Source organism: Echinops telfairi, unplaced genomic scaffold, assembly GCF_000313985.2.
Source record: "Echinops telfairi isolate 266 unplaced genomic scaffold, ASM31398v2 ScPeMD7_655;HRSCAF=1070, whole genome shotgun sequence".
Taxonomy (NCBI): domain Eukaryota; kingdom Metazoa; phylum Chordata; class Mammalia; order Afrosoricida; family Tenrecidae; genus Echinops; species Echinops telfairi.
In genome coordinates, this window is record NW_022104553.1 from 9,643,198 (window position 1) to 9,657,051 (window position 13,854).

General features: G+C 58.3%; 1 protein-coding gene across 8 annotated transcripts in view; it reads left to right on the top strand.

The window, feature by feature from the left end:
* DDR1 (discoidin domain receptor tyrosine kinase 1) overlaps positions 1 to 13,833 on the top strand; it is a 24,574-nt gene extending 10,741 nt beyond the window's left edge. For 6 of the 8 annotated variants that reach the window (XM_045292426.1, XM_004711780.2, XM_045292430.1 and 3 more), the window contains exons 2-18: positions 2,708 to 2,836; positions 2,929 to 3,031; positions 3,363 to 3,591; positions 4,775 to 4,922; positions 5,157 to 5,256; positions 6,144 to 6,330; positions 6,432 to 6,678; positions 7,438 to 7,533; positions 7,626 to 7,777; positions 8,491 to 8,647; positions 9,346 to 9,456; positions 10,501 to 10,745; positions 10,864 to 10,991; positions 11,201 to 11,401; positions 11,874 to 12,108; positions 12,583 to 12,732; positions 12,857 to 13,833. In XM_045292426.1, coding sequence (XP_045148361.1) covers positions 2,752 to 2,836; positions 2,929 to 3,031; positions 3,363 to 3,591; positions 4,775 to 4,922; positions 5,157 to 5,256; positions 6,144 to 6,330; positions 6,432 to 6,678; positions 7,438 to 7,533; positions 7,626 to 7,777; positions 8,491 to 8,647; positions 9,346 to 9,456; positions 10,501 to 10,745; positions 10,864 to 10,991; positions 11,201 to 11,401; positions 11,874 to 12,108; positions 12,583 to 12,732; positions 12,857 to 12,997 — 2,715 coding nt within the window. In that variant the 5' untranslated portion in view covers positions 2,708 to 2,751 and the 3' untranslated portion in view covers positions 12,998 to 13,833. Of the gene's footprint in view, positions 1 to 2,707; positions 2,837 to 2,928; positions 3,032 to 3,362; positions 3,592 to 4,774; positions 4,923 to 5,156; positions 5,257 to 6,143; positions 6,331 to 6,431; positions 6,679 to 7,437; positions 7,534 to 7,625; positions 7,778 to 8,490; positions 8,648 to 9,345; positions 9,457 to 9,797; positions 10,113 to 10,500; positions 10,746 to 10,863; positions 10,992 to 11,200; positions 11,402 to 11,873; positions 12,109 to 12,582; positions 12,733 to 12,856 lie in introns of those variants that run through there. The other 2 variants (XM_045292432.1, XM_045292433.1) reach the window with 2 other exon arrangements.
* The last annotated feature ends 21 nt before the right edge of the window (positions 13,834 to 13,854 follow it).

Below are 13,854 nucleotides of genomic sequence, written 5' to 3' on the forward strand. Positions count from 1 at the left end.
AATTCCCATCTGTACTGCTGTGCATCATCTGGTCTAACCAGGTCTGCAAGGCAGAATTGGGGTTCTGGTAGTTGGGGGGGTCTGCAATTTCTTGCTAAACTGTTTTCTGATGTTTTTTCATAGCTGCCTAATAGTCCATGGACCTGTTTTCAATGGTTGGTTTTTAGAGGGAAGTAGGTCACCGCTAGGCTTGGCGAGATGGTGAATGCCCTCAGTGGGTAACTGACAGAGAGGGGATTCAGGACCACCTGCGGGTGCCTTGGAAAAGAGTCCTGGCAGAACGTTAACGTGTTTTGGAGGCTCCCTCTAATTGTGTAATTTGCTTTCAGGAGTAAATAATTCCTTTTTTTTTTTTTAAAGCCACATTAGACATCAAAATTACCTTAGGTCACTTTCGCTAATTTACATCTCTGGACAGGGCGAACGGTGTTTTCTGTTTGCTTGTGTGTTTTAGAAAAACAACAGCACCTTGCCTGAACATGATTTTTCCGAAGTTAATGTATCGATAAATATATTCGAGACCTTGTTGGATTACTTTAATTGCACAATCAGAACGTGTGACTTCAATTGCTTGAGCTCGCCAGCATTCCGTGTGCTCATCTTTCTCATGGTGAGGCCTGGCTGCCCTGCCGAGAGTCCAGCTGTGCTGTTCACCCGTCTTGATCATTTCTTGTGCGCCAGCTCAAGGCAAAGGACCAGAAGTGCCACTGTGTAGAGAGATGACATGCCTGTACCCGCTTGCACTTAATCAAACAGTATATGGGGATTTATAATCGCTTGTATTGTTTCACAAAATAAATCTCATGTTGAGCAAAAAAGACCTGACGATCCATGTGTGAACAACTAGCCACCCCAAAGCCCAGGATGTGCAGTTCCCCGACACCCTTGGGGTTGGACACAGGTTGGACTTAACTTGATGACAACTTGGTGGGGGGTTTTGTTTAGTTTTGTTTTTTGGGGGGGGGATTTGTTTTGTTTTGTTTTTCACACACATTCTCATAACCTGGTGCCTCAGTCACCACTTTGGGGTTAGAGAACTAGAGGGAGGAATCTTGGGTTGAAGGGGATGTACATTTTTTTTTTTTTTTTTTTTTTTTTTTTAAAAAATTAGATTTTCCTTTATTTAAAAACAAAGAACTCCTTACTCCCCCTCTTTTCAGCCCCTGGTAACCACGGATCTTCTTTTTTTTTTTTTTTTTTTTTTTTAAACATTTTATTAGGGGCTCATACGGGGATGTACATTTTAAATCAATGCAGATATGACTCGATTGCTTTCCAAATAAGTGATAAAACTCTAGAACCAAGCTCACTGCCATCGAGTGGGTGCCGGCTCAAAGCAACCCTACAGGACAGGTAGAACTGCCCCTGTGGGTTTCCGAGACTGGCACCCTTTATGGGAGTAGAAAGCGCTGACTTTCTCCCTTGGAGCAGCTGGTGGTTTTGAACTACTGGCCTTGCGGTTAGCTGCCCAACACGTAAACACGATGCCACGGGAATGCTAGCACTGCACATTTCTGTCACCAAGCCTTCTTAACCACCTGTTGGTGTTACCAAATGGAACCACAGTGTCGATTCTGTCTCAGTGAACCTATACACCTGTAGAGCAGGGGTTCTCGACCTTCCTAATGCGCGATCCTTTAATACGTTCCTCATGCTGTGGTGGCCCTGTATGCGGGCACACCCGTCTGGAGATGAATAGAGGACGGGTGTCTCAGAGCCTAAGACCATTGGAAATATGACTCCTGTGAAAGGGTCGTTTGACCCCCAGGTTGAGGACCGCTGCTCTATAGGGTTTCTGAGACTGTCAGTCTGTACGGGAGCAGACAGGTTTATCTTTCTCCTCTCTGCTGCCCTGGTGGTTAGCAGTCCAGGACGTGACCCACTATGCCACCCGGGTTCTTGCTCAAGGTCCGTGGTTCTCAACCTGTGGCTCGCGACCCCTTTGGGGGGGGGGGTCAAACAACCCGATTCATCACAGTAGCAAAATGACAGTGAAGAAGTAGTAACGAAAATAATGTTACGGTTGGAGGGGGTCCCCACCGCATGAGGAGATGTATGAAAGGGTCATTAGGAAGGTTTAGAACCGCTGCTCTAGGTGTAACAACCTTAAACAGTATTTAGTATAAAATGCCCCCCTACCCCTGATTGGAATGACTTTGAGTAGACAGAGCAAACAGTCTGTTGAGGGGTTGTGTGCCGATCCCAGTTTTTTAGCCCTTCCTCTGTGGGGCCGTTTGTACCCACATTTGTGGGTACATTTGTGAGAACCCTTAGCTTGTTAGAGTTGTTAGAATGATGAATTCCTTCTCAGTCAGCTCTGTTAGAAATGTTTACTGTTGGGATGTGTCATGAAGTCCTTGTCTTCGGGTGTCTGGGGTACTTTGCTTTACACGAGCCCTTCCTTGATGTGGGCGGTGGCTGTAAACACGTTATTTCCCCCCATCTATGCCCCGTCGTCCTCCTGGGATAAATGTGGATAGTAATCGTATCCCTTGTAAGGTGCCTGGGAAGATTAAATTATGGTTTCTATTTCAGGGGCTAGCGCAGTGTCTGGCACACGGGGAGTTTCTACAAGCGCAGCTGATGCTGTTAAATACTGCTGTTGTCATCCCCGAAGCCACCCATTCTGTCTCTGTTGCTAGGGCTGGGGACCCACTCTCCCTGCTCACCCCTTAACTGACCCCACCCCCCATTTTGCTCCCTGCAGAAATGCTGCCGCCGCCACCTTAGGCCCCCCTGGGATCAGGCGCTATGGGGCCTTGGGCCCTCACATCTCTCCTCTTGGTGCTCCTGGGGGTGACTGGAGACGCTGACATGAAGGGGCACTTTGACCCCGGTGAGGAGCTCGGATCCTGGGGCCATGAGAGCTGGGGGTGGGGAGGCAGAGGGTGGGGGCCCTTGACATGCCATATGTCTCTCTTCACCCAGCCAAGTGCCGCTATGCCCTGGGCATGCAGGACCGGACTATCCCTGATGGTGACATCTCAGCCTCCAGCTCCTGGTCAGACTCCACCGCTGCCCGCCACAGCAGGTACCTGGCACACCTGGGCTGCCCCGGAGGGAGCTCCTGGGGCCTCTGCCTCCCCTTCCAACCCCTTTCTACCCAAGTCAGAAAGCTCATGAGAGGCCCTCTACCAATAACCCCCCTGCAGTCATTAACTCATCTCCACCCTTCAAGGACAGAGCCGAACTGCCCCTGTGGGTTTCCAGGGCTGCACATCTGTACGGAAACAGGAAGCCTCATCTGTCTCCTGTGGAGAAGCTGGTGCAAAACCCACTGCCCCGCCTGGGCTCCTCTGCAGTCCATGGGGCGGGGGGCCAAGAGAGGGCCAGAGATTCCTGATGGCCTCTTCTCCTTGCAGGCTGGAGAGCAGTGACGGCGATGGGGCATGGTGCCCCGCCCAGCCGGTGTTTCCCAAGGAGGAGGAGTACTTGCAGGTGGATCTCCAACGGCTGCACCTGATCGCTCTTGTGGGCACCCAGGGGCGACACGCTGGGGGTCTGGGCAAGGAGTTCTCCCCCAGCTACCGGCTGCGTTACTCACGAGACGGCCACCGCTGGATGGACTGGAGGGATCGCTGGGGCCAGGAGGTGAGGTTGCCGGGGCAGAGCCCAAGGCAGGCAGGCCCCCCAGCTCTTCTGCTTGCCTCTGGAACCCTGACAACACCCCAGCACCCACCAACCCCCAGCCCAGGCACCTGCCCCAAAGGTCATCCTGGACCGCAGACCTGCCCACCTTCCGGACCTCGCCACCTGGGCATCTCATGACATCCTGAACACACCCGTTAACTTCCCCAGCCGCACTTGAGTTCCACCCATCCCAAACCGGCTCCTCCCAGCATCATCCAGCCCAGAAAATAGCAACATCTTTTGCCCAGTTGCTCAGGCCCTGAACTAAGATGCTAGCTCCAGTACCTCTTTCTCTCTCTCTCCCCAATGCACACCAAACCTCAGTCCAGCGGTGTCCCCCTACTTCTCCTTCCACCTCCACAGCCCCGGGCTCAAAGATGTCCCACTTCCTCTACAAGTCCCTAGTGTGGTGCCCTGCTCAGACGACTCCACCCGCCTCTTCTGGGGTGGGGGTGGGGGTGAGGTTGAGGGAGAGGGTTCTTGCTTCTCCCTGACCCCACTAGTATTGTCTCAGTTCCTGAAACAGGTCAGGACTCATCCCACAGCCTGCAGCATTTTCACTTGCTCTTCTGGTTCCTGGAAGGCTCCTCCCCCATGAGCACGCTCTCCCTCCTTCCACCCACAATTGCCCCAGAGCTCATCCCCCAGAGAGCCTCTTCTGAGCCCTGGGCCCCCATGCCCTGTCCCCTCCTCGGCTGCTTGTTCTTCCCTGACGGCTTCACCTGGAATCAAAGTCCTATGGGGGAGGGGACTGTGCCTGCTGGTCACCCTGGGACCATGCCTGGCACAGAGGGGGACCGTTGAATGACCAGAGGGGAGGGGGTGGCAGGGGTAGGGCCTGCCAGAGCTGGGCTGCTGAGCCACGAGGGAGGGAGGGAGGCATTGAGTAGAATGCTGAGCTCACCAGGGACGGGCAGCTTTGAGAGCCATGGCTGGAGCCAGGCCAGAGGAGAGGAGGGAGCTGACACTGGAGGGATAAGATTGCCGACAGGGCTCACGGGGTGGAGTCAGAATTGGCGCTGGCCCACGGCCCTGTCTGCACGGTGCCACTGTGTTCTTGCTGGCTGCTATGTCAGCTGACCAAGGAGGTGACGGGGGCGATAGATCCCATCCCAGTGCCCTTCCCCTGTTTCCTGGCCCACAGGTGATCTCGGGGAACGAGGATCCCGGAGGTGTGGTACTGAAGGACCTGGGCCCCCCGATGGTGGCCCGACTGGTTCGCTTCTATCCCCGGGCTGACCGGGTCATGAGCGTCTGCCTGCGGGTGGAGCTGTATGGCTGTCTCTGGAGCGGTGAGTCACGCAGCACCCCTGAGAATCCTCTTCTGGGGACAGTGGGGTGGGGGGTGGAAAGATAGACATCTAAGACCCCTTCTGGTGGGAGGCAGTCAGTCACCTGAGGGAAGAGCTGAGTGGCCTATGTGGCCTCCTCACGGCAGAGGACCCATGTGGGTGCGAGGAAGAGAATGCAGGGTGGAGGGCAGAGGTCCCCCCCATCTGCTAACACCCTCTTCCCACCCTGCCCAGACGGGCTCCTGTCTTACACAGCCCCTGTGGGGCAGACCATGTACCTCTCTGAGGCCGTGTACTTCAACGATTCCACCTACGATGGACACACCGTCGGCGGGTGAGCGGAGCAGCCCTGCAGGAAGACAGGGGCCAGGGCGGGCGGGAGGCGGAGTGAGGGGAGGGGGGCCTGCACCATGCCATGGGCACACTGGGAGGGGGGATGGCCTTCCTGGGCCTTCAGGGACAGACACAGGAATGTCAAGTCATCACTCGCCCATATAATACCTTTGTGCCCAATTAGAAAAAGGTGCCCCTTCCCTAAGACATGGGAGAAAGGCAAAGCTCTCTACACTCCTATAAAGAGTTACAGCCTCGGAAACCCACAGGGCAGTTCTACCGTGTCCTGGAGCAGCGGTCCTCAACTGTGGGTCTCGACCCCTTTGGGGCTTGAATGACCCTTTCACAGGGGTCACCAAAGACCATCAGAAAAACATAACTATTTCACAAGATATAATTACCTATGTTTTGTGGTTCATCAGTATCCTCTAATTATGTTTAATGATGTTCAATTTGTAACAATGAACATACATCTTGCCTATCAGATCTTTACACGATGATTCACAACAGTAGCAACATGACAGTGATGAAGTAGCAATGCAAATAATGTTATGGTTGGGGGTCCCCACCACATGAGGAAGTGTATGAAAGGGTCGCGGCATGAGGCAGGTGGAGACCCACTGTCCTAGAGGGTGGCTCTGGGTCAGAATGGACCCCATGCAGTGGGTGTGCGCTCGGACACATCTATGGGAAGTGAGTGCGCCAGACATCATAGATTGGTCTTAGATGGATGCCGCCCCCTAGATTGGTGCCCTCTGCATGGTACCCGTGATGGTGCTGGGGCGGGAACAGGGCCTCTGGCTGGGGCCAGGCCACCCTGTGTGTCTGTGTCACCAGAAAGGTCCCCCTCCTCTCCCGACCTCCCCCTCCTCTGTCTCCTCGGGCCAGGCTGCAGTACGGGGGACTGGGCCAGCTGGCGGACGGCGTGGTGGGGCTGGATGATTTTCGGAAGAGCCAGGAGCTGCGTGTCTGGCCAGGCTATGATTTTGTGGGCTGGAACAACCACAGCTTCCCCAGCGGCTCTGTGGAGATGGAATTTGAGTTCGACAGACTGAGGGCCTTCCAGGCCATGCAGGTGAACCATCCGGCTTCTCAGAGGGGGGCTCTGAGGCCCAGGTGGGTGCCCACTGGGCGCTCCTGGCCTTGACTTGGTGCCCCTCCTGTCTGCCCCCGCAGGTCCACTGCAACAACATGCACACGCTGGGCGCCCGTCTGCCTGGCGGGGTGGAGTGTCGCTTCAAGCGGGGCCCAGCCATGGCCTGGGAGGGGGAACCCGTGCGCCATGCCCTGGGCGGCAGCCTGGGGGACCCCAGGGCCCGGGCCGTCTTGATACCCCTGGGTGGCCGCGTGGGCCGCTTTCTGCAGTGCTGCTTCTTCTTCGCGGGGCCCTGGCTGCTCGTTAGTGAGATCACTTTCACTTCAGGTGAGCCTTCGGGCCACGCGCAGGCCCCGCCCGAGGGTCGACTGCTAGTGCCCCATAGCCATGCCTGGGTGCCCCAATCAAATCCCGCCCTTCCCCTCCCTGCCCATCTGGATAGCAGTGCTTATTGAAATACTGAAACACTCCTGCTCCCGCTTGGGAAATGGCCTCTTCCCTAAGCTTCCTGATCCTCTGCACTGCAGGAGCCCACCCCCTCCCCATAAGCCACAAGGTTGGTGGTTCAAACTCCCCCGTTGCTCTGCTGTCAGTTCCCGGAAAGGTTTGTCATATGACAACAGTGTCCTTGACTTGGTTTTATGGGAGTTGACAGCTGGCACACCAGGAGGCCCCTGGGACTCTGACCTCTCCCACACTTCTGACTGGTTGCTGTCCGGCTGCTCACCTACATAGATCGAACACCACCCCAGCCCCACTGCCTGACCCACCAACTCGATTCCAAAGGCCTCCACCAAATGGGTCCCTCTTTAATCCCCTGGGGTGGAGCCCTGGTGGCGTAGTGGATTCACATTGGATCACTAACCACAAGGCCGGCAGTTCGAAACCAGCAGCTTCTCTGTGGGAGAAAGATGAGGCTTTCGACTCTCCTAAAGAGTTACAGTCTTGGAAACCCACGGGGGTGGGGTGGGGGTGGGTGGGCGGTTCCGTTCTGTTCCGTGCAGCTGGGTCGCTGAGTCTACGCCGACCCAATGGCAGCTAGTTCATCTCATTAGCTGACTCCTTTCCCCTCTCTCTTCACCCCAGATGTTGTGAATGACTCATCCCCAGCTCTGGGAGGCACCTACCCACCCGCTCCCTGGTGGCCCCCGGGCCCACCGCCCACCAACTTCAGCAGCCTCGGTGAGCATTCAGTGGGCCCCTCCTCCCCAAGCTCCCCCGACTCAAGCTGGGTGGGGAGCTGCCTGCGATTCTGACCCCTCTGTGTCCATCAGAGCTGGAGCCCAGGGGCCAGCAGCCCGTGGCCAAGGCGGAGGGGAGCCCGACGGCCATCCTCATCGGCTGCCTGGTGGCCATCATCCTGTTGCTGCTGCTCATCATCGCCCTCATGCTCTGGCGGCTACACTGGCGCAGGCTTCTCAGCAAGGTGGGCGGGCTCGGAGCGAGGAGGGCTGGACCAGTGTTAGGGCTTCCTCCCTATGTTAGTCAGACCCCGCCTGGGACCCAGCGCTCTGTCCAATCAGGATCCTCAGTGGAGGGTTGAATAAAGAGACCACGTATGAAGGAGCAGGCATGGTGTGGGGCAGTCACAAGGAATATGCCGTGCTCAAGGCCAGGCACGTGCCACACACATGCCTGCGTGTGCCGGGGTGGCAAGAGGAGAAGGCTGCTGGAGGAGGGTTGGGGCTTTGGTGCGGGGCTGCCGCCAACCCAAGTCCACTCCTCCAGGAGCAGCTTGGGGAACCCAGCCTCACTTCCTACCTTCCTCCAAACGCCAGCTGAACGCAGTCCATGGGGATCAGCCTCTTGGGGCAGATGCGGGGTGGGGAAGGACACAGAGTGGGAGACAAGGGAACCAGAAGACGTCTGGCGCAGTCCAGGCGCATGTTTTCTGGGCGACAGTCCACTGGTCTTGACACTTAAGGTGGATAACGATGGACAGGCCAGATTGGGGTTGGAAAGCCCTTGTGGGACAAGTTATGCAAATGCTCTGGGGCTTTGGCTCCCTGCGGGACACGCAGCAGGTGCCACGAGGAAGCTGCAGGAGGGTTGTCCACAGGGAGGCCATGGTGGCGGCTGGGAGGTGTGGGCCGAGCAGAAGCAGAAGCCGTACCCAACATTTCCACTCCACATGCCAAGGCGGAGCGCCGGGTGTTGGAAGAGGAGCTGACGGTTCATCTCTCCGTCCCTGGGGACACCATCCTCATCAACAACCGCCCAGGCTCCCGAGAGCCACCTCCTTACCAGGAGCCTCGGCCTCGTGGGAATCCACCCCACTCTGCCCCCGCTGGCTCTGGTAAGACCTGCCCTGTTCCAGTCCCACTCCCCTGTCTTCTCCGTCGGCCTGTTTTCTTCTCGTATCCTGGTTCTTCTCTTTCCCATCCCCTTCTTCTCCTGCCCTTCCCAGTTTCAACTCATTTTCCTCTTTCTGTGGCCCTGGCCACCCTCTAGATTATTCCCTGCCCCTGCCATATGACCACCGTATTACCAAGCATTCCCCATGTAGTCCCCATAATCCTCCTTAGCCTTATCTCGTCCCTGTGTCCCACGTACAGCTCTTCCTCTTCTCTCCAGGACTCTCTCATTGTGTCTCCCTGGCCCCCCACTCCCTTTCTCCTAGAATCACCATGTTTCTTATGGCTGACCATCTGACCATCCTTCTAGGTACCCGTCCATCCATCATCTGCCCATCCATCTGGAGACAGATGTGCCCACTCATCATCCATCGTCCATCCATGTACTCTTCCATCCATTCTTCACCCACCCACCCACACAGACACGTATCCGGTTGTCATCCACACACTATCGATCTATCCTTCGCTCCTTCCTCCATTGAGCCATCCTCCTGTCCATTGTCCAGGCAGCTGTCCCTCACTCTCCAGGCCCTTGCTGTCCCCATCCATCCTGGTCTTGCCCTATTTGGGATCTCCCTGTCTGTCCAGCCTTGAGTCTCACCCCTTCCCCGTGTCTCCCCCGCCCTCCTTCTCCCGACAGCGCTGCTGCTCTCCAATCCGGCTTACCGCCTCCTTCTGGCCACTTACGCCCGTCCCCCTCGAGGCCCGGGCCCCCCCACACCCGCCTGGGCCAAACCCACCAACACCCAGGGTAAGCCCCTCTGCCCCTGGGCTCTCCCAGACTCCCCAGACCCCCATGGGGCAGGGACAGCCCTCACACCTTGCACTCCCTCTTTCCTGGCCCAGAGCCTCTCCCACTCCCCTCAGCTCCCAAGGAGGATGCTCCCTGCCCTTAGCTTCTGCTCTGCCGCCTCTTGCTCCTTCGGAAAGACGGCTCTCCCTTGAACCTAGGAATAGACAGCCTTCTGGGTCTCAGCTCCTGCACCCCCTCCTCTTCCACCCCATCTCTTCAGCTCTCCAGAGCCAGCGAGGAGGTTGCTACGGTGGCCCCCGCTGTCTTGTAACCCCTCCTTTATTCTCCCCTCTCTCTAGAGCTTCCAGGAGGAGGGCCTCTCACCCTGGGCGCTTGCCCCCTTCCCCCCGCGTGTCTTCTCTCTGCAGTCCCAGAGGTGAAGGTTCACGCCCCTGCCCGGTCCCCATCTGCTCCTCCTCCTCCTCCTCCTGCTCCTCCGTGTCACCTTGCTTGTTGTTTTCCTTTCTGCAGAGCTAGAGGCCCGGCTCGGCCTCCTCGCCTCTGTGTGTAGACTCCTTAAGGGACTGTTCCCACTCCTCTCTGTGTGCTCCTGTCTTGCTTGTCTGGGAGCTCCTTGGTGTGGCGCCATAAGGAGGGTGGCAGGAACCACGTGGCACGAGCCTGGCTCCCAGTCGGGGGGCAGAAATGCTGAGGGAAGGGAAGAGAGTTAGGGAGGAGGGGTGGGCGGGGTTGGAAAGTGGAGGGCCCCTGGGTGGCTGGGCCCTTCCTTCTGGAGGAGAGTCCAAGTGTTCTGTTTCCAGCCAAGAGTCTCCTTCCTGGGCATCCCGAGAAGGAGATGCCGCAGCGACAGTCTGCTCGGCCGCCTCTATTGCCCTGGGATGCTCAGGAGTGGCTAGCCCTCCTCCCGTGCAGCCAGGGAGGGCACTGTGAGGACCAGCTCGGAGACGGGCCTCTGGGACACGTACAGGGGCGATGTGCGGCTCTCCAGCTGTGGCGCTTTGCCTGACGGGCCCTCCTCTCTTCTCTCCCCTCACCCTCCAGCCTGCAGCGGGGACTACATGGAGCCGGAGAAGCCGTGCGCCCCGCTTCTGCCCCCGCCTCCCCAGAACAGCGTCCCCCATTATGCCGAAGCGGACATTGTCACACTGCAGGGCGTCACTGGGGGCAACACTTACGCTGTGCCTGCACTGCCCCCGGGGGCAGCTGGGGAAGGGCCCCCCAGAGTGGATTTCCCCAGGTCTCGCCTCCGTTTCAAGGAGAAGCTCGGCGAGGGCCAGTTTGGGGAGGTGAGATGGGTCCCTGGCCAGCCCGGCTGGGGCTCCGTCACCAGGCCTGCCCCTCCCCCATGTCCAAATGCCGCCCCGGACCTGTGACGGTGTCTCCCTGTTGACCTGCTTTCCCCAGGTGCACCTGTGCGAGGTCGAGAGCCCTCAAGATCTGGTCAGCCTGGATTTCCCCCTGAATGTGCGCAAGGACCACCCCTTGCTGGTGGCTGTCAAAATCCTGCGGCCAGATGCCACTAAGAATGCCAGGTGAGGAGCCAGGCGGGGAGGGGAGGGGCGCCCCAAGAGCAAAACGTGGTGGAAAATCCCAGAGGACAGGCAGGGACTGGGAGAGGGGACTGCAGATCCAACAGGGCTGCTGCGGCTTGGGGTGGCTGGGTCACTGTGAGCAGGAGGGGGGGGCGCGGGTCAACCCATGGGTGGCCTTCTTCTCCACCCACCTCTTCCTGCTCCCCCAGGAACGATTTTCTGAAGGAGGTGAAGATCATGTCACGGCTGAAGGACCCCAACATCGTCCGGCTCCTGGGAGTGTGCGTGCAAGACGACCCTCTCTGTATGATCACGGACTACATGGAGAACGGTGACCTGAACCAGTTCCTCAGTACCCGCCACCTGGAGGACAAGGCAGCCGCGGGGGCTGCCCAGGGGCCCACCATCAGGTAACCCGCCTACTCAGGGCTGGGCCTCCCCCAGCCGCCCCCCCCTAAAGAGATCTGCCCAAGTCGGGAGAGGATGAGGGGACGGTATGGGGAGAGGCAGGTGGGGGCTGCAGGAGGACCCCAGGGTGAGGAAGATGGAGCCATGCTGACCTGGGAACTTGGGGGACAGAAAGCTGGAGATGGGGCAGTGGGGCTGGGGAAGGCCTAGGGCCGGCCCCCCTCGTCCGCACTCTCTTTGAGTTCAGACTGGGAAGCATCATGAGATGGAGTTCCCCAGGGTCACACAAGTCAAGGGTGGGTGGGTGGTGGTGGAGTTAGATGGGAACCGGGCACCTGGCCTCAATAGAGTAGCAGCCCGTGTCCAGGGGCAACCCATCTCCACTCGTGGGCCTCTTTCCTGCCTTGATGGCCCTCTGTGAAGCAGGAGGAGCCAGTGCCCCTACAAGGCCTCTCTGTTGTCACCCTCCCTCAGCTACCCGATGCTGCTGCACGTGGCGGCCCAGATTGCCTCGGGCATGTGCTACCTGGCCACACTCAACTTTGTGCATCGGGACCTGGCCACGAGGAACTGCCTCGTTGGGGAGAACTTCACTATCAAAATCGCTGACTTCGGCATGAGCCGGAACCTCTATGCCGGGGACTATTACCGTGTGCAGGGCCGGGCGGTGCTGCCCATCCGGTGGATGGCCTGGGAGTGCATCCTCATGGTGAGGCGCGAGGAAGGGGGCCCGGGGCGGCTTTTCTGGAGAGCATGGGGCCCCCTCCAGTCATTCTCCTTCTCTGTCTGCATTTGTCCGTCTGTCTAGTGTGGTTCAGCCTGGCAGGTTCCCTCTGACTCAGAGAGCCATTCCCCGAGCTAAGACAGGGGATGAAGTCAGGGTGCAGGGAGCAAGAGGGCTACCGGGAAGAGGATGCCCAGATGGAAGGGGCTGGGTCAGGAGGCAGAGGGCACGACTCGGGTCGGGGGATGAGGAGAGAGGAAGGAAAGGCAGCAGAAGGAAGAGCTGAGCCTGGAGGGTGTGGAGCCCTCGGGCAGTGGCAGCCTTGGTGGGAAAGTGGGGTGGCTGTGGGAGATGCTCCCGGGCTAGGGAGGTGTGGGGGAAATGCTCCTTGTGGGTCGGGGCGGAAGGTCTTCAGGGCCTGATCCCTTCTCTGCCCTTGTGACCCTGTCTGTGCACCAGGGGAAGTTCACGACCGCAAGTGACGTGTGGGCCTTCGGGGTCACCCTGTGGGAGGTGCTGATGCTCTGCCGGGCACAGCCCTTTGGGCAGCTCACTGACGAGCAAGTCATCGAAAACGCCGGGGAGTTCTTCCGGGATCAAGGCCGGCAGGTCAGAAGGCCGGGGCGGGGAGGTGCGTGGGTGGCGGTGGGGGGACCTAGGAGGGCAGAGCCCGTCAGCCTGTTGACTAAGGAACGTCTGCCCCCTGCCTCTCGCCCACCCTGCCACCATCCAGGTATACCTGTCCCGGCCCCCTGCCTGCCCGCAGGGCCTGTACGAGCTAATGCTGGGGTGCTGGAGCCGGGAGCCCGAGCAACGGCCTCCCTTTGCCCAGCTGCACCGATTCCTGGCGGAGGACGCGCTCAACGCGGTGTGAATCCGGCGTCAAGCCGCCTCACCCTCAGGGAGGATTCAGGGGAAACACAGATGAGGACACTCCTGCCCCCACCCCCTCCCTGCACCTCTCAATCCTGTGGCTGCTGGTGGGCTGGCCTGCCCAAGGAGCAGCGTCCCCCGGCAGACACACTTCCTTCCCGTTCCAACCCCATCTCCACTCCTAGACGCCCCAGACGGCCACCCACCCAGCTGGCCCTGTGGATGGGATCCTCTCTGACCTCTTCCAGCTCCCCCTCCGGGGAGCGTGGGAGCAAACACAGGGCAGACACTGGACATGGCCCGAGGGGGCACCGGGGCCCCACTGGATAACACTGGTTCTTGGAGAGATGGCTCTGGCCCGCCCCTCCAGCCTCTCTCTTTCCTGTCACGCACTGGACTTCACTGGCTGAGGATGGGGGCAGGGATGAGGAGGACCAGAAGGGGACAGCCATGCCCCGGTGCCCACTACAGCTCTATCTTCTCCATCCTCCATCCCTGGAAACACTGGACCTGGGGTGACTGAAGCCCTGACCCATTCCCCCCCACTTTCCTCCTGCCATGTTGTAGCGAGACCTTCTCTATGTCTGTACAGTTCTTTGGAAGAAATACTAGGAGGAATAAAAGTTAGGGGGCAAAGAGCGAGCAATGGCCTGTGGCCCTGGGTTTGGACATCTCTATTGTAGCTGCCACATTGGTTTTTCTATAATCACTTATAGGAGGGTTTGTACATTTTTTGGGGGAGAGACACAGATTTTTACACTAATATATGGATTTAGCTGGAGTCAATTTTAATCCCCTGCTCTAGGCAGGTAATAATAAAGGTTTGAGTTTTCCACAGTTGTGAGTTGGGCTTTTTGG